We start from the raw sequence: 19,076 nt of genomic DNA on the forward strand, positions 1-19,076 counted from the left end.
TCCTTTAAAATACATCAAGAACTGACTATTTCTCCCCACTTCTATGCCTCCACCCAGGTCATCATTTTCTTACCTGGATTACTTTAATAATTTTCTAAATGTCCAGTCTTTTCTTGTGCTATTATACCCTTCTCTACCTCAATCTATTTTAAATGTGGCAATTGCCAAAATGATTCGGCTACAACATAAGCCAGATCTTGCTACTGTTTACTTTGGCTCAACACCTTCTAATAGTTTCCCATATCACTCAGAATGTAATCTGAAGTTTTAAAAATAGCTACAAAGCTCTAAATATCCTGTCTCTGTGGTTGGGGACATAGTTCACTGTTAAGCACTTCCTGAGTATGCACAGGTTCTGAGTTTGATACCTGGCAACACACACACACACACATACACACAGCAAGAATAAATAAATAACTATCCTACTCCTCACTATTACCTCTTTGACACCATCTTCCACTATTCTCCTGGTCTGTCATTCATTTCCTGCCATATTGACCTCTTGCCAGGCAAATTCTCACCTTGGTAAACACTGACTAGAATGATTTTACTTTAAATATCTTCATGACAAGATCCCTCAACTCACTGCATGACTTCAATTCAATGTCATTTTCTCAACCAGGCCTATCCCCAAACTTTTATTTCAAAATTGTAATTCAATCCCCCCAAATTCACGCCCTTTCTGTTTTACCCATTCTATATTTTTTCATAGCACTTATCACCTTTTAATATACTGTGTATAATTTATTTAGGTATTGTGTTTATGCTTTCAAGTATTCCACTTGCTTCATGAGTACAGTGATTTTTCCCTCCGTTCTACCAATAGATGCTTAATAGTAATTTTTGAAAATATAACTAAATCCCCTCTGTATCTCCTTTGCCCCCTTTGCCTTTTGACTGCTTATTGTTCAATGAATTTACAAAGTGCCTTTAAATATTAGGAATTAAAATATTTTGTATCTGATATGTTGCCAGTGTTTTCCTCTTTGGTGTCAATCTTTGCCCTTGTCAAGTTTTTCCTTTAAAAATTATTTGTTTTAGAACTTAAAATATATTTATAAGTTTCAAAATTCCAGAAGTACAATGAAAGGTAAATACAATGGAAATTCTTCCTCACATCTCATCCTTTGGCGCCTGTCTCCCCTCCCCAAAGGCAATGAATGTTATCTCTCTTTGTGCATTCTTTCAGACATACAAAAGAAAATAAAGGTGTGCATGTGTGAGTGTGCCCATGTTTATTTTCCCCTCTTTTACACAGTATGTATTCAAAGTTACTTTGTTTGCATAACTCTATACCTCACCCTATCCCTTGGATATTGTTTCAGATCAGTAAAGTTTTAAAACTTTTTTTTTTCACCTGTAGAATAGTACATTATACAGATGTACAATAATCTATATTAGCCTTTATTAAGGGTTTTGCTCAATCTTTTCTATTGCAATAAATAAAAATAAATCTGTTTACATATTTAAATATATTTTTATGATACATTCTTGAGATATGGAAACTCTTTAGACAAAGGATATGTGCTTTGTGATTTTGATAGGCTCTACCGTACTGCTCTATAGAAATAAATTATTTAATAACAAAGTTTGAAATGAAAAATAACTAGGGGTGGAAGGATTGCTATTTGAATGTAAACTATAGACCCTGGGTAATAATCATATCAAATGAGGCATGTTTTAAGATTCAAGCAATTAAAAACTTCAGTCACTCTGGCTTAAAACAATAATGTAGACTAGTGGCCCTTAAAAAGTCTACACGCACTCACCCCAACAGCTGTGCACACACACACACAATCTGTGAGAATTTTCACAAGACATAATAACTAGAACCAAAAAGGGAAATGGCCATATCAAAACAAAGGTGGATCCTGACAAATGAGAAGTGCAATTAATATTATAATTGAACAAGTAATCCATTGTGCTAGTTAGAACAGTGTATTTATATGCATCACTCCTCACCAGCATCAGAATACTGATGCCAACCACTTCTATCTTTATTCAAATTATCCCTTTTACTCTCTTTCACCTCAAGGAAACTTATTCCTGAAAACTCATTAAGTTTTGATTGAAACTTTGTTATTCACTGCCAGCATATTCGTATTTTCTTTAATTAATGTTTGCATGTAACTTTATTTAGTGAGGGCACATATGTATGTGTCACTTCCCCCAGATATTTCGAATTCTCGGAGGTAGGAATTCTCCTACCAAGGAGTTTAGCAGAGCTAACCATATATTAAGAATTACTCAATAAATATTTACCAAGTAAAACACATCATCAATTATACAAAATGTATTTTGGAAAATTATATGTGGCAAGAACCATTAAACCAGAATTTATGAACCTTATATTTCTCCCAAGTAGATTTCTACTGTCCCCTAACATGCCTTCTCACTGTTTCCTTCATTGTTTTCATCTTCAACTCAACTGAATCGCTTAGAAGATGCTATGAGTAGAATGTGCTAGATGCTATGGACACATATATAACTATAAGTTACTTTGATGTAAAAGGATTTATGTTGTAGTCATTTAATCTCCCTTCTTAGAATGTCCTCCCATCTCTTTCTGCCAATGCTAACTAACTCTGCCCATTCTTCAAAGTCCATAGTTACTTTACTTCCTCCATCAAGCCTTACTGAGTGATTTTATCCTCAATATTGCTTCCTTCTGCAGAAATTTTAGCATTTGAAATATAGTCAATGAATTTTTTACTTAATCTTTAGTAATTTGAAGGAACTGTGAATCCCAACTTTTCTGAGTGGCACAGGATTATATGAAGGAAGAGTGGAAATTGAGTTCGGATTTTTAAAAAGGAAGGAAAGTGGGTTGTGATGGACAGGTCTTACTGGAAGGAAGCCATCTCAGGCTCCTAAAGAAAACACCTCCATATTTAGGACCTGCTAATCTAGAGACACCACAAACTCAGCCAGCTTTCTCAAGAGGACCACATGCCATCTGGGAGGAAAAGTCACAGACTTTAAAAGGACAAAGATTTACCTCCTTCAAGTCACAGCTAATCAGCCTATTCAGAATACCTCTTCCCCACCAAACAAAAACCCTGTTCCCCTTACCTAATGAGTTCTGAAATCTCTTAAACAAGGTTGGGAAAGGGAGCTGGGAGAGGATATTCATTTTATAATTAGAAACTTAATCTAAGTATATGGTTGAGCTAATGCTTCACTGTGACTGAATTCCAATTAAAGGGTAATAAACTAATCAATCAACAAGTGCACATGATACATTATTAATTTATTTCTCAGCTGTATTGGCAGGTGGGAAGAAGAATAGCAAAGGGAAGAGATAGAGGAGGAGCTCCCAGAAGAACAGATACTGATCCAGAGGAACATAGGAACATCCCCACAGAGGTATAAGAATGAAGCTAAGGTCAGGAAAGGCCCAGACTTCACTTTGAATGGGCTCTATTGTGCTGAGATAAGTAGCAGATATAACCCACAAGTTTAGATTGGGAAGCACAGAACTCTACTTGGGAGGAATTAAAGATTTCCTTATTGTCTATTTCTAAACACTAGCAGTTTCATATAGAGGATCTATCTGTATTCACAGCAATTAATTAGAAATATAAGAAATACACATATTTATTATATTTATTATCTTCCATTTCAAAGTTAAGACTGTCTATTATTTTTAATTTACTATGTGTGTCTTTTCTGTAGTTTTCCTGTCTTTTTAAATATAAGTTCTTTGGGGAAAATATTGACACCGATAAAATAGAAGGAAAAGCATTTTTTTCTGCAAAATGTCTCCTAGAGACATCACGTGCAGATAGAACCTAAGGCCAACCATCAATCCTACTCAGGGAAGCATACCTGGATTTCTCCCTTTATTTGAATTATAATATAGAAGACACTAGAGAAGATGATCACAGCCAGCACTAAAGTTTAAATCACTGAAAATTATGTTTGCCACTCAGAAGAGAAACATCCTTCTCAATATACAACCAAAAGTCTATTTTCTTTTAAAAAATTAACATTTGCAGGAAAAAATTCGGAAAACTCTCTGGATTCACCACAGGACAAAATCACAGTTAATTACAAGTAACATAATTTAATTGATATATTTTTTCATTACAATCAATTATTAGTGCTGATTTATATATTTCTACTATAGAAGAGCTTTATATATTGAAATGAAAATTCATAGTCACTGAAAATTCATATTTGAAAACTATACTTACTTGTGCAGTAAAGAAGACTAATAAATAGATTAGTTTCTTCTTCTAACCTTACAGAAAATTTTAAAATCATCATATCAAGATAATTATTTGGGGAAAGCCCTCTCCATTCAACAAATAATCAATCTAAACATTTTTTGGTTAGATTCCCATCACATAGTAACTTTGCAACAGTAAGTCAGAAGTATAGTGACCCTGAACAAAAATTAAAATTTAGTATAAAAAATCTACAGGGTTCAAGTAGTTTTATCATGTCACCTGTTTATGTCTTCTAACTGTACATCAAAATCTTGAAGTTTCTTTTGATATTTCTCTGTAAAGTTACAGAACTCATTGAGAACTGAAGATTTCAAATCAGGGTATGGACATTCCAAAGTTTCTAATTCCATGGGCAGTTCACTAAGCAGGTTAGTTTTCTCTTCTGATGAATAATCCAGTATCTAAAAACAAATTATATAATTATTTAACATAAATGACAAACTGATAAATAGATAAATTACTAGCTTCATGACACTTACTTTCATATTCCAGTCTGAAAGATCCCTTTCTATTTCCTGTTGCTCCAGTCTAAGTCTTTCAAAGATTGCTTTCAATTGTTTCTTCACAAAGTCAACCTAGTGAATGTGTGAAACAAGTAGCATTCACATTATTGCAAGTTCTCTAGTATTTATATTTACACAAGAATTATTCTCAAAAGCCAAGAAGTAATGAAAAATTAGACAAGAGAAAATCCCTTTGAGAACCTGTTGTAGAAAGTTAGAGATGCTGGTAAGGCAGTGCTCATCAGACAAATGAACATAAATGAGGCTTCCAGACACATAATCTCAAAAGCTATGTCACAGTACAGTCATAGCCACCCTGCACCCAGATTTGCATTTTGTTAATTGTAAGGCAGAGAACAAAATTTCTCTTCTTTCCCTTGTATTCTTGCCTCTAGTCCCAAGTGAAGTATAGATATAAAATTTATTATCATTATTATTAAAGCAATATAAAAATATAGAATAACTGAAAAGGAGAGAAAGAAAAATCATTTAAAAAACTCATACTTAACAATAGAACTTATGCTGTACTGAGGGGGGGAAGTCAACAAACTAATAAAGAGTTACTTAAGAAAGCATCAACAGGAAGTGACATAAAAACAGAGTGCTATGGTAAGAAGTGACAGTGGCTTCTCAGGGGAAAGAACATTTAAGTCAAGAACTAAATGGCAGAAAGCACTATCAACCAGAAAGAGAAAATGGATGATGTAAAGTCCTTGAAACAGGAATGAGCCTAACTTGTGAGATACATGGCCAGAATCTATGGTACTGAACTTCTGCAGAAAGGTACAGATCAGGAAGGAGATGTGTATAAAGAAACTAGAAAGGGGTCAGATGAGGAGGACTTCAAGGGCAGAAGGAGTCTGTGGAATCAACATCAGGACGACTGGATCCCCCTGTACTAGCAGCAGGATCCCAGAATGCACTGGGAGGAGGGGTAAAAAGGAAAGCAGGGAGACCAGTCCCAGTAATGAGGGTACCTGTACAGATTCAGCATATGTTTAAGAGGTTGAGTAACCTTCTATTTAAATACACGAGACACATGTTTATTTCTTATCTGAAACTATTCTAAGTTGGGACAAAAATGAAATACTACATGATCAAAAACAAGGTAATACACTGACCTCTTCCAGTACTGTCAATGAATTAAACTCCATTTGGGCATGTGAACTCCGTGAAGTGTGCCACTGATTGTACTTTAAATCTGTTCTCAGCTGCAGAATCGGATTTATCACATTTTTAAGATATGTGCACCATTGTTCTGATAACTCTTGTTCTATGGTGAAACAAAGTTAAATCAAAAAAATACATTATTATTTTTAGTTTCTTAAAGAACAGGTAATTAAAGTGTAGATATTTTTTATTATTTTAGAAAAAACAAACAGCTCTTAAAATATTAAAAGAGCATGAAGTGAGTGGCCCACTTTCATTCTTCAAAATAAAATTTCCCTTTAAATATAGGATTTAAAAAAAAAAAAAAACTTACCAGAATTCCTAAGGTCACAAAGACATTCATTTCCAATTTTCTCTTCATTGAGAAAAGATTTTATATCAGATTCCAATTTAAATCTGAAATAGACATGATCTCAATCAATATTTTTACAATTACTAACATACATATAGGTTTAAGAAATAAGTGGAAGAAGAAATATTCAATCTAATGTGCTTTTTGTTCATCTATTCATTTATTCAGACCCTGTACTAAATTCCTAACATGGCCTGGGTACTTGCTAAGCTCAGGCAGAAGTGATAACAAGTACAAAAGCAGCACATAGAAGTCCTAGCACTACTTCATGTAGAGGCACCGGCACTGAAAAGCCACTGAAAGACATCAAGCTGACCTCACCTGCTCAGAGTGGTGTTTCAGAAAGATTCCCAAGGCAGCAAGATAGAGGAAGGACCTGGGGTGGGATGAGCAACAGAAATGGAAGATGAAAAGGAGATTAGGCAAAACCAGACCAACAAGGAAGCTATTTTAAAAGTTCAGAAATAATAGGATTCTGAACTAGGGAAATGGGAGTAAAACTGTATTTTATTTTTACATGCTAATAAGAATAATAAATCTTTATGATCTTTTACTATGTTTTTGAAATACAGTCATTTTTAGATTAAAATCATAACCAACTCTAAATTGGCACCCAAAAATATTGTATTCTATCCCTTGCTTATGGCTGTCAATTAAGTCTGTTTCAATCTATTATTATTAAAAGACAATACTAAAATGGTATAACATAAGAAAATAGCAACAATTACAATACTTTCAATGATTATTTTCATTTTTTGCAAATAGATTTCTAGTCCTTGACTACAAGTATTTTATATCACTGTAATAATGGCATATTTAACATTTTATATTATGGGCTTTTTCTTGGCTTTACACTGTTTTTCCAGATATTTCTAAGTAGTTTTTTATTATTTTAATGGATGCATAATATTCCATTTGCACACCCACACACACACACACAAACACAAACATGCCATCAACTTCAAAGCCAATTCAATTACATGAGACAGGGTCTTTGTTTTTGTTTACAAGTTTAAAGAAGGGCTGCTATTGAATGTAGTACTTTACTTTCTATTTTCTCTGCAGGTAGTTTTCATCAGAAATATTTTAAGATCACATTTGCAACTGTTACATGTAGGATGGGTATGTTATCATAAAGAAAAACCAGAATTTGTTTCAAAAAAGAACTATTTAACCAAAAATGTAGCACTTAAAAGCCATTCAGCTCATTTCCCTATTATTTTCAGCACCCAGAAAGCAATAATGGAGCATACAAACTGCCAGAAGAAGGAAGCTGTAGGTATTTCTTGGTGTTCTTAGGATCTGATTCTCCACCCAGAATCATCCTGGAAGGGTGGGGACTTGCACTTAAGGTTCAGAATACCCTTTTTCCAGGCTGATTTATTTTCAGGTAGTTGTACTGCATAGATTATTAATACATCATCTAGGCAAATGATCACATAAAAATGCAAGGTTCTTTGTGGTACTAGAATGAAACAGGGGAATAAATGCTCCTGGGAAAGTTTGAGTAAGCCCATTACATTTTAAATGAAATTTTAAGACATTATCACCTCATGTACAAATATGACTACATGACTGATGTGATCCTGTAATATGCATACAGGAAAATGAGAAATTACACTCCATTTATTTATGATCTAACAAAATGTATAAATGCATTCTACTGTCATATACAACAAATGAGAACAAATAAAAAAATTTTAAATATTAAGCATAATTATACATTTGGAAATTTTGTCTAGTTTCCTTAGTACAATTTTTTTTAAAGAATTATAATGTTTGCCCTTTTTTTTTTTTTGGATAGCAAGGGTATATCAATTAGATCTCGGGTGACATGAATAAAACCTTATAGAATAAAAAAAAAAAAAAAAGTTGTTTATTTCCAAGGTCATGGTACACAGGAGACAGATGCAAATCCTTGTTCTACCCAAACTAGTTTATTTATCTTCTGTAAATAATTTTAATCTTCTGAGACTCAAGAATTTTATCAACTGTGATAGCAATGATACCTACATTGTAAGGATTAAAGGAGATAAAGCATATAAAATACATAACATTTCCCAGAACATACTAAATTACCCAACAAAAGTTAAATGTCATTATTAGCCCTTTCTTTTTTCATAGTGGGTCTGAGTTTCTCAATAAGAGTCTACTGGTAAGATACATAAGAATCTTTATTTAATGGGGTGTGGATTTTTAAAGGTTGACAAACACCGATAAAGCTTAAACTATTGATTTGCTTTTGGTCCCTAAATTCTCCACCAGTCTCGCCATTTCCCTTACTTACCTCCTATTGTTGTTAGTTTTCAATTTACTGACTGTGTAATGAAGTTAGCCTACATTCTAGAATAACACAGAAAATTGTCTTGGGATTCTTTTTGTTCCATTTTCAGCCTTTCAAGACATTACAGTCTTTATTACCAAAGTGTTCCTCACTTCCGTCGTCCCTGTGTCAGTCCAAGTCAGAATCACTTTCCTTCTATCTAGCTCAAGAACAGCTTAATACACACAAAGGGGAATGTAGAACAACCGAGATTAAAAAAAAAAAAAGGGGGGGGAAAAAAACTTTTCCCAGCGTGTCTTTTTTTTTTTTTTTTTTTTAATTCGAACTTGCATCAGTGAACACCATAATTAAAGCTTCCTAATATTGGCTTTCCTTTTTATCCTATTTCAAGTTATGCAAATTTCCATTGGGCTTAAACATTTTCTCTCTACTAATGGTGATCTTTTAAGGGTAAGTGGGTCTAACATAGTTGTTTTTATAGAAGTATGGTGATAAAGTTTATATAATTTTATTTTTGTGTTTTGAGTTATATATAATAGTATGAGACCCTTGCCAATCATGAACATTTTACCTCTCATACAGGAATTGCTTTACAGAATAAGAATTTCCTATTAACATGAAAAGTACCTAAGTCAAAAGTAAAGTTAATGGTATTGGGAGACTTGACTCAGAATAAGATCACAGAAATTATCTATTTTGATATAAAATAAATGCCTAATAATACACATTTTACAAACATACTTTATAAATACCACCATTGTTGAAGCAAGTATATATGCCTTAGTGGAAGAGAAATATGACTGCTTTCTCCTTTTGCTTTGACTTTTGAAATTTATTTTTCAGAGATTACAATGAAGATCAACATGAAATTATAATTTTGTTTTAATTCTTCTTTAAGCAACTGCTGGAAATAATAACAAAAGTCAAATGCCAAAATTGAATTAAGTCTGAGCAACTATATCAAGAAAATCACCAAACAGTTCAAACTCCTTAGTTCATCTTTTCATCTAGGTACCAAAGGTATTTTACATATCTCCTGCTTATTCCACGACAACACAAATGACTATGATGTGATATTTGCCCTCAAGTAGTTTATCTCCTTATAGGAGAGACAAAGGTGTAATCACACATTATAATGCAACGTGCTGAGTATGATATACATAAATGCAAGCGAGAGAGTGGGAGTGCAAAAGAGTAAGCAATGGGCAGATAGGGACAATTCTTTTACTTTTCTATAGAACACAAAAGCCATGTACTATGTTCCCTGGAATCCAGATTAGGCTGAGGAAATGAAAGATTTTAATTTGACTCAAATTCAAACTGTAACTCCAAATTTTTATTGCAATGGTTTAATTAACATGGAACATTATAGAACATCTGATTAGACAAGTGCAATTCCTAATAATCCCTTCATGTTGTGCTGAAACACCCCCGTGCTCACCTGGCTTCGTTCAGCCTTTGGTGTTCCTGCCACCACACTTGCTTGTGTTGTTTTATTAGCATTTGCTCTTTGGATGACTTTGAAGTCTGCATTGCTTTTCTAATCTAGGTTTAGAGGAAGAACAAAAGAGTAGAAACTTCAAAGTTTTTTAAAAAATGTCTTTTCCACAACAGAAATGTTTAAATCTGCATGTTTTAAGTTAAATACTTACTCCTTTTCATTCCTTGTTAGTGCATGTTCAAACACGCAATCTGCCTAAAATAACTACTATATTAAAAAGCAAAGAGAGGAAAAAGAAAATGGTTTGGAACACTGACCAAGAACTGTTTTTAAAGTATGAAAAATAAAGGTAAAAAATCACTCTCTTCTCCATTCATACAATAAATAATACCCTAACTCATATAAACCTGAGAATTTTTTTCAAGAGTTTTCCATATATTTCTTCCATTTTGGGATACATCTTCCTGCCAGGCTTGTGGGCATCATTATTCCCAATATATAGATGAGCACACTGAAGGTAAGAGAAGTTAGAAAAAACAAAAAGACTGTTTGGACTGTTTGCTGTTTTGGTTTTTGTTTTGGTACAGGGGATTGAACCCAGGGATGCTTAATGACTGAACCACATCCCCAACCCTTTTTATTTTTTATTTAGAGACAGGGTCTCACTAAATTGCTTAGGGCCTTGCTAAATTGCTGAGGTTGGCTTTGAACTTGCGATCCTCCTGCCTCAGTCTCCCAAGTCACTGGGATTACAGGCATGTGCCACCACACAGGGCTTTTTTATCTTATCTGATCCCTCAGCATAGAATGGGGAAATCATCAGTAAGTTGTAAGGAGGCCTGGTTCTAGTCCCAGCTTTAGCACTTACTAGAAATATGACCTTGAACATATTTCAACTCCATGGCTTTATCAATTAAAAAAATTTAAGTATTTAGATAAATATTTATTTGAAGGTACTTATTAAAGAAATTGTAAAAACACATGTAGCATGGAAACCTAAATTTTCAACTACATTCCCTCTTCCCCAAGTTCTATGACTAATTAGCGCTTTTGGGTTATAGCTGCCAAGTACATGAAGCCTGAATCTATTGGCCTTATATTCATTCCAGCTAATCCCCTTTCTACTCCACATCACAAAGCAGCCTGTATTTTTTCAGGCACCCCTATCTGCTGGTCCCAGATGGGTTCAGCCAAAGGAAGAAGCTGGCTATGGGAGACTAAAGGGACAGAGGAACGGAGAAGTCATAGCATTACCCTCTCCCCATCTTCTCTACTCTCAAAGGGCTCTCAGGAGCATCTGCAGCTTCTCCATTGCTTCAGCCTTTCTCTGGACAGTTCCACCATGGTTCCAAATACCTGTAATAATCTCAGCCCATGGAGTATGATACAGCCTTACTTCTTCTTTATGCTTCACTGAATTAGGAATGACAATGATTTCCAGTGGTCTTTATCTCTACATTGTCTCAGTCCTCTGCTTCTCAGATCTATCGTCTGTATCACTATCCTTCAACATTAAACACCACTGCACTCCAAATTCTCTCACAGTGTCTGTTTCCTGGTTAGACTCTGACTTACACTTATGTGTACTCTGAACTTGCATATTCCATATTAACATTTTTAAACCTGTACAAAAGGGCAAACCAGAAACATGATGAAACAAGCTACTAGAATACTTAGTGCTCTGATAGTTTTAAAATATCATTAACAAAGATATAAAAACTTCAGAAGACAAGTTCCAAAAAGAAATCTTCATGATGCATGCTATTTCTAGTTCTTATTCACTGATTACTTTAACCTTGAGTTTATCTTTCTGCTGTTCTAGTTTCTGATTCAAAATTAAGGATATAAGAAAACAAATTAACCCAAGGACTACTTTAAAAACACAAAGTCAAAGTCAAATCTTTTCTCCAGGAGGTCTTAAGAGTGCTACAAATATGACATTTTAGGAAAAATAAGTAGAGGACACTGCAGAAAAACATTCAACAGTCTTTATTATACCTAATGAAAAAAATTAAAATTCTGATGCTGTAGCACTAGCTGTGTGAATGCCTAAAACTTATTCCAACAATTAACCAGCTAAAGTCCTAAAGTTTTATATAAAGACACAACTTTTAAAATTAGATTTCTTTGACATATTTGGTCCATGTTGTACAAAAATAATTAAAACACATTGGTGGAAGATGTGGACACACTTTTATAACTTAAGAAAAAAATCAATGCTGCCGCCTTCAGGCTCAAGGAAAGACTAATTAAATAGACTATAAAAGTCAAAATAAAGCTACTATTTTTTGCCAGACACTTCCAATATTTTGTACAACATCCTGACTTTTTGTAAATCTACTCATTGATTCAACTTGTATCCTCAGGCCAAAAATGAAGAAAAATAAAGTCTTAACAAGAACAAAAAGATGTATCTTTATCAACAGAGATTTCTAGATGATTGCAATTCATTTTACTAGACAATAAGTCCTATAAAATCAATACTTAAGGTGGATGATGACTTGTGTAAAAATGCTGATGATTGAAAGAGAAATATTTTGGAAAAACAGTAAATGCTGATAAGGATGTGGAAAAAAATGAACTATTACACTGTTGGTAGAAATGTGAACTAGTATAGCTACTAAAGAAAACATGAAGCTTCTCAAAAAAAAAAAAAAAAAAAAAAAAACCACTAAAAATAGAACTACCACATAATCCAGGTATACCACTACCGATACAGAAAGGAAATGAAGGCAGAGTTTAAAAGAGATATCTGGTGCTATTTACAATAACTAACCTATGGAATCAGCCTAGGTACCTGTCAACTGATGACTGAATAAATAAAATGTGATATATGTATATATGTATATGTGTACGTATAAGTGAACTCCTTAGTATGAATACACACACACACACACACACACACACATTTATAACACATACACACAATGGAATAATTATTCAGTCATGAAGAAGGATGGAATAATGTCATTTATAGGAAAATAGATGGAACTGGAAGACATCACATTAAACAAAATACACCAGACTCAGAAAGACAAGAATTACATGTTTTCTCTCATACGTGGAAAAAAAATAAAAGAAAAAGGAGGAGGAAGAAGCAGGAAGAAGAAAGAAAGAAGAGAAGAGGAGATGACCTGAAAGTAGAAAAGAGACTGTTGAAGAAAGGGAAGGGGCCAGGGAGGGTGGGAAGAGAGGAGAGGGCAAAAGCGGGTGGTAGGGAGGATGAATATGATTAAAACACAATCCATGCATGTATGAAAATACAAAGTGAAATCCTTTGGTTTTTATAATTAATAATTAGTTCATGTGTGTAGTAATATGATTAAGTATAACAATTCTTTGAAAAATGGACAAAGTAACAAATTCATGAAAAAATCAGAAACCAGAAGTCTCCCATGTGTGGTTTATTATAATGATCCAAGATAATGAAATCCAAAATAGGCATCTTTGATACTGAAAAAACCCTTTGTACCAGAGGGGACCAATCTTTATAAATAAATATCAGTAGCCAGTAATTTAAGTGTTGGTTACACATATGCATACATTTGTCAAAATTCACTGGAATGTATATTCGAGATTTGTGTATTTTACCATATGTGAATTATACCTCAATAAAGAACTGTCAACATAAATACAAAGTAAAAACTACACTAAGATGCAACTTCTTGTCCATTAGACTGGAAAAATTCAATTTTTATTAGTACATATTAGTCACATATGATAGTGGGTTTCACTGTGTCATATGCATACATGCACATGGTATATTTTGACCATTTCCACTCCCTAATACCTACCCTTATCCTCCCTTCCCTCTTCCCCTAATTCTTTTCCTCTTCAGTAATAATCTCCCATCTACATTAATGTTATCTTTTATTTTATATTTTCTAGATTACATATATAAAAGAAAGTGTACAATACTTGTCTTTCTGAGACTGGTTTATTTTTCTAAACATACTAATCTCTATTTCCATCCATTTTCCTGGAAATGACAGGATTTTTGTTCTTCCTTATGTCTGAATAATATTTCATTGTGTAAATACATTCTCTTTATACATTCATTTATTGGCAAGTACTTCAGCTGATTCTATAACTCAGTTATTGAGAATTGTGCTATAAAGAAAATGGGAAGGCAGGGATCTCTACAGTATGTTGTTTTCATTCTTTTTGGATATATACTGAGGAGTAGTATAGCTGGGTCATAGAGAAATTCTGTATTTTGTTAAAAATTCAAATATTTAACAAAACATTCTGTCACTATGGGGAAGCATGCTGTCTCTTAATGCATTCCAATTAGTGGGAATATAAAATGATACAAAAATCACAGAAGGAAATTTGGATGTGTATTACAATCCACATGGATTTACCCTGTCAACTAAAAATCTCACTTATAGAAATATTACTGAAAACAATATTTGAAAAGAATAAAAAGATATATTTACAAAACTATTCATTGCAGTACCATTTAGAGTAGAAAAAAATTGAAGGAAAAAAGTTCCATTGATAAGTATACTTGCCAAAGTAAATAGAACCTGAATCTGATCAAGTCTGTAGCTATAACTACCAATTTTCTGAAAATACAAGAGAGAAAAAATGTTAAGTAAAACCCCTAGGATGTAATCAACATAATTCAGACTGGAAGAAACTATAAAGGAAAAATAATATAACTTTTTCAAAAATTATAAAAATAAAAGAGAATGGTGGGGAAATCTCACAAGTAAAAACTAATTTCACTAGATGAATTTTATTTAGATGTTCATTTGAATAAACTTTAAGAAAAAGTTGAAGAGAGGGGAAGATGGTGGAAGGGAGTTAGGCAGAAAATAGGCAGCAAAGGAAAAGCAGAATTGAGATGTGGGTGACAAAATAAATGCTCTAAGACTCAGTATTACACAGTCTGTGACCTGGAGAGACTGAAAGATAGGTTACCAGAGAGGAAAACAAACTAAAATTCCCCTAACCTTGAACCAAACCTGTGGATGAGAAAAGGGGAGGAGCAACAGACAGAGAAAGAGAAGGGGTGGGGGAGCAGCCATTCTCTTAAGCATACCCACTTAAAAACTGTAGGAAAAACAGACAAAATTTAAAGTGCCATGGTAACAGAAGGGGCCTTAAAACAGTGCACACAGCTTAAAACCAAATTGTGAAAAGAACATTGATCTGGGAGTTCATGGCCATCTTGTGGAACCCTCAACTGACCAGGTACCCTATTAAATCAACATGGTGTCTTCCCACACTCAGACAGCTACAAATTAAACCAGAGGTAAATCTCCTGCAGTGGAACTGCTTATGAATCCAGTCAAAACTTCTAGAAGGACTACTACTAGCCAAAAATTGCTGAAACCCCCCTCCCTCCCTCTCACTGTGAACAAGAGAAACAAATGCACTGTTGGGGATCTGTGCCAGTAAGTGTGCCTAGCCCCATTAAGTTCTGTGCAGTGTCCATTTTCCCAACTCAGACAGAGGCAACAACAAAGCAGCTGTGGCCGTGAACAAAGGAAAAGAGGATTCACAGGTCCTAACCACTGATACTGGGGGGAAGCATCATGGGAAGTCTAGATAGTCCCTGGGATCATGGGGTCAGACCAGAGGGATGCTGCCTGAATATCAAGTGACATAGAGACCCAAGGGGAAATCACCAGAGTCTATGCAGCAGGAAGGGGTTGATTCCAACCTTAATAGGTACAGAGCCTGAAATGTGGCCACAACTGGAAAATGACAGGGCATTATTTGGATACTTGCAGGACCTTTGTTAGACTTAGTAAGCAGAGGGAATCAACACCTGCCATTCACAACCTCAGGCAGTGGAAACTAGAATCCAGGTGAACCACCAGAGACCTTTCACTGCAGTCCCTCGAAAAGCAGTGTCAGCCAGGGGGATACTTCTGTACCACAGAACAGTCACAGAAAATCCACAACCAGAGTTTCTGCACTCACAGCCACCAGAATCTTCACTATTACAAAAAGTATCCAGTGGAGGGGAGCAGGTGTACTGGCAACACACAGAAAACACAGGGGCACTTCAGAGTCTGCATGCTGAACTACTGCACACAATAAAAACAGTCAACTCACAACACTGCACCCTCCAAGCAGTTAGCTTCAGGCTCCTGAGTTACAAACCAGAAGCTGCAACTAGGAAATTGGCTTCTGTGCCCCTGCAACTCTGGAGAGATCCACCCCCACAGACTGATGGACGTCTGCTAAATGTTCAAAACCCAATGAAATCCAAAGATTCAACAAGAATTTTTGGCACTGTGACACAGTATTTAAAAAATGCTAATGTCAACTTTGATCATATACATAACTCTTTGATATGAGTGATAATTATTAACCCAATAGCCAACATTATACCTTCAACACATTTGAATGCATTTCATCTAATAGTTTAAAGCACTAATTGGAATCAATTTTCCTTTGTTTTCTTAGCTCTGGTTTATATTTCCTTCTCTTATCCCCACTCATCCTCTTGCATTATCCACTACTGCTGCAAATATCACCCACTCATCTATTTCTGCTTTCTGCCTTGATATAAATTATCCTTTTATAGTCCCTCTCTCTCTCCCTTCTCTCTCTCCCTTCTCTCTCTCCCTTCTCTCTCTCTCTCTCTCTCTCTCTCTCTCTCTCTCTCTCTCTCTCTCTCTCTCTCTCTCTCTCCCTCCCTCCCTCCCTCCCTCTACTATTTGCCCAATTCTTCTTCCTCCCTTTTTAGGCCTCACTTAAGTTTATAGTAAGTTTACTAAATTTAACAATTAATTTTTGACCTGTTACAGAACTTTATCATAGGTTTATACCTGAATTTGAAGAAATGCAGAGAAGAATTACAACAAGTTTTTGTGTCTTATAAGGTTAAATAGAACAAGGTTTGGCTCAGAAGTGATTATAGTAAATAGGGCTCAGTGACATCTCTTAAAATGGTGTTGATATTGGGATCAGGAGAGGTCACATTTCGACTTAAAATATCATTATCTGAATATTCACCAAACCCAAGGTTCTTAAGAAAAAGAAGTCAGAACTATACTAAGAGATAGGTAGACATAAAAACAATATGAAAAAGTAAGAGAAAAACCATCCCAAACAGCCCATAATGATTCAACAACAGACTTCATTGATGCCACATTGGAGGACCTGTCAGAAAAGGAATTTAGAAAGTTCATAGTTAAATTCTTCTATGAGATTAAAGAAGATGTAAGGACTGAAATCAGAGAGAAAATACAGAAAGTAAAAGATCACTTTGATAAAGCAATAGAGATTCTGAAAAAGAATCAAACAAATTATCAAAAATTAAGGAATCAATAAACTAAAAATTCAATGGAAAGCATTACCAAGAGAGACTCAACATGGAGGATTAGAGAAGGTTGCTTTCCTGGTCACTCCAAGGCATGAAACTAAGAATTCAGACACGCAGCTTCTCAGCATGGTGAAAAAGGGGAACTTTTCTGGGAATTAACTCTGGACATTCAAATCTGATCAGGGACTCAGGTAGTTGGATATAACAAAATAAAAAGAAATACCCAGTCCTGCTGCAGCTGGTAGTGGTGTCAGTGGGTATGATCTCACCTGCACTAAAATAGTAGAGCCATTCATCAATTAAAGGGACCCCCATTTTTAGGGGGTCTGAGGTGTGTCTGGATATGAAGAGATCAGAGATCAAAGACACTGCCCAATTGACATGAAAAGTATTCTGCACATTATTGTTTGGGGGAGAAAAGCCTCATCACTCCTGGCTACCAGGGAAATCAGGGGAAGGAATCATTTGGCAGCTCCAGCATCAGGGTAATGGCAGCTGGGGAATCTAAATCCTGACAATTGTGCCTAACTCGAAAGACAGGCTTGTCAAATCCAGAAGGCACAGTATAGTGTGTGTCTAAGTGACCAGGAGAAAATCAAACATGAAGAGAGGTTCACACAGGGAAATACTGGTGGGGGAAACCCACCCAGCTTTTCCCCTTCCCCTCCAGAATGGCCACTTGAAAGATTGACCTCTTGAAAGATTGGCTGGGAGAGAGGCACTGGACCAAGAATTAAAAAATGTGGGGGAGGAATTGATTGAGTTTGGAGTCCGAAACCAAGAGTCTAAAAACCACAAAGTTCACAAGTGACTGAGGGAAACAAGAATTGACCCCTTGGCCGCATGAGTGAAATCCAGAGATTTTGATTCACATGGACCTCATAAACAAGCAGGGGTTTCTAAACTCATGTCAGATGAAGTAGACTTCAAGTCAAAATTAATCAGAAGGGACAAAAAGGCCATTTCATATTGCTTGAGAGAACTATACATCAACAAGATAAAACAATCTTAAATATTTATGCCCCCAAAATAGACCATCTACAGAAAATAAACAAACCCTTCACAATATCAAGAATCAAATAAATCACAATAAAATAATACTGGGTGACTTTAACATGCCTCTCTCACCACTTGATACATCTTCCAAACAAAAAATAAATGAAGTTATACAACTAAAAAAATACAATTAATACTTCTGACTTAACAGACATATATAGAATATATCATCCATCAATGACTAAATATACTTTCTTCTCAGTGGCACAAGAATCCTTCTCTAAAGTAGACCATATCTTAGGCCATAAAGCGACTCTCAGGATATAAAAAAAAAAATAGAGATAATACCTTGCTTTTCTATTAGATCATAATGGAATGAAATTAGAAATCAATGATAAAATAAAAAGAGATGCTACTCTAACACCTGGAGACAAAATAAAATGCTTTCAAATGATCAATGGATAACAGAAAAAATCAAGGATGAAATTAAAAATATTTATAGATAAAAGGGAATAGAGATAAAACATATCAAAATCTCTGGGACACTATGAAGGCAGTGCTAAGAGGAAAGTTCATTGCTTTGAGTTAATTCATTAAAAGTATGGAAAGTCAACAAATAACCTAACATTACATCTCAAAGTCCTAGGAAAAAAAGAACAAACCAAAAGCAGAAGACAGAAAATAATTAAGATCAGAGCTGAAATCAATGAAATTGAAACAAAAGAAACAATCGAAAAAAAAAAATCAAAAGAACAAAAAAGTTGGTTCTTTAAAATACTCCATAAAATTGATAAACCCTTAGCCAAGCTAACA

The 19,076-nt window shown here is 34.7% G+C and overlaps 1 protein-coding gene across 1 annotated transcript in view; it reads right to left on the reverse strand.

The window, feature by feature from the left end:
- Nucleotides 1-4,447: 4,447 nt before the first annotated feature.
- The window catches only part of LOC306656520 (coiled-coil domain-containing protein 148-like), a gene marked incomplete at its 3' end in the record, with an annotated part of 134,307 nt that continues 119,678 nt past the window's right edge, over nucleotides 4,448-19,076 (reverse strand). The window contains exons 4-8 of the mRNA XM_079131834.1: nucleotides 9,983-10,086; nucleotides 6,219-6,301; nucleotides 5,857-6,008; nucleotides 4,712-4,807; nucleotides 4,448-4,633 (exon numbers count right to left, since the gene is read on the reverse strand). Coding sequence (XP_078987960.1) covers nucleotides 4,448-4,633; nucleotides 4,712-4,807; nucleotides 5,857-6,008; nucleotides 6,219-6,301; nucleotides 9,983-10,086 — 621 coding nt within the window. The remainder of the gene's footprint in view (nucleotides 4,634-4,711; nucleotides 4,808-5,856; nucleotides 6,009-6,218; nucleotides 6,302-9,982; nucleotides 10,087-19,076) is intronic.

Source organism: Sciurus vulgaris (genome assembly GCF_902686455.1).
Source record: "Sciurus vulgaris genome assembly, chromosome: 3".
In the NCBI taxonomy this organism is placed as follows: Eukaryota; Metazoa; Chordata; class Mammalia; order Rodentia; family Sciuridae; genus Sciurus; species Sciurus vulgaris.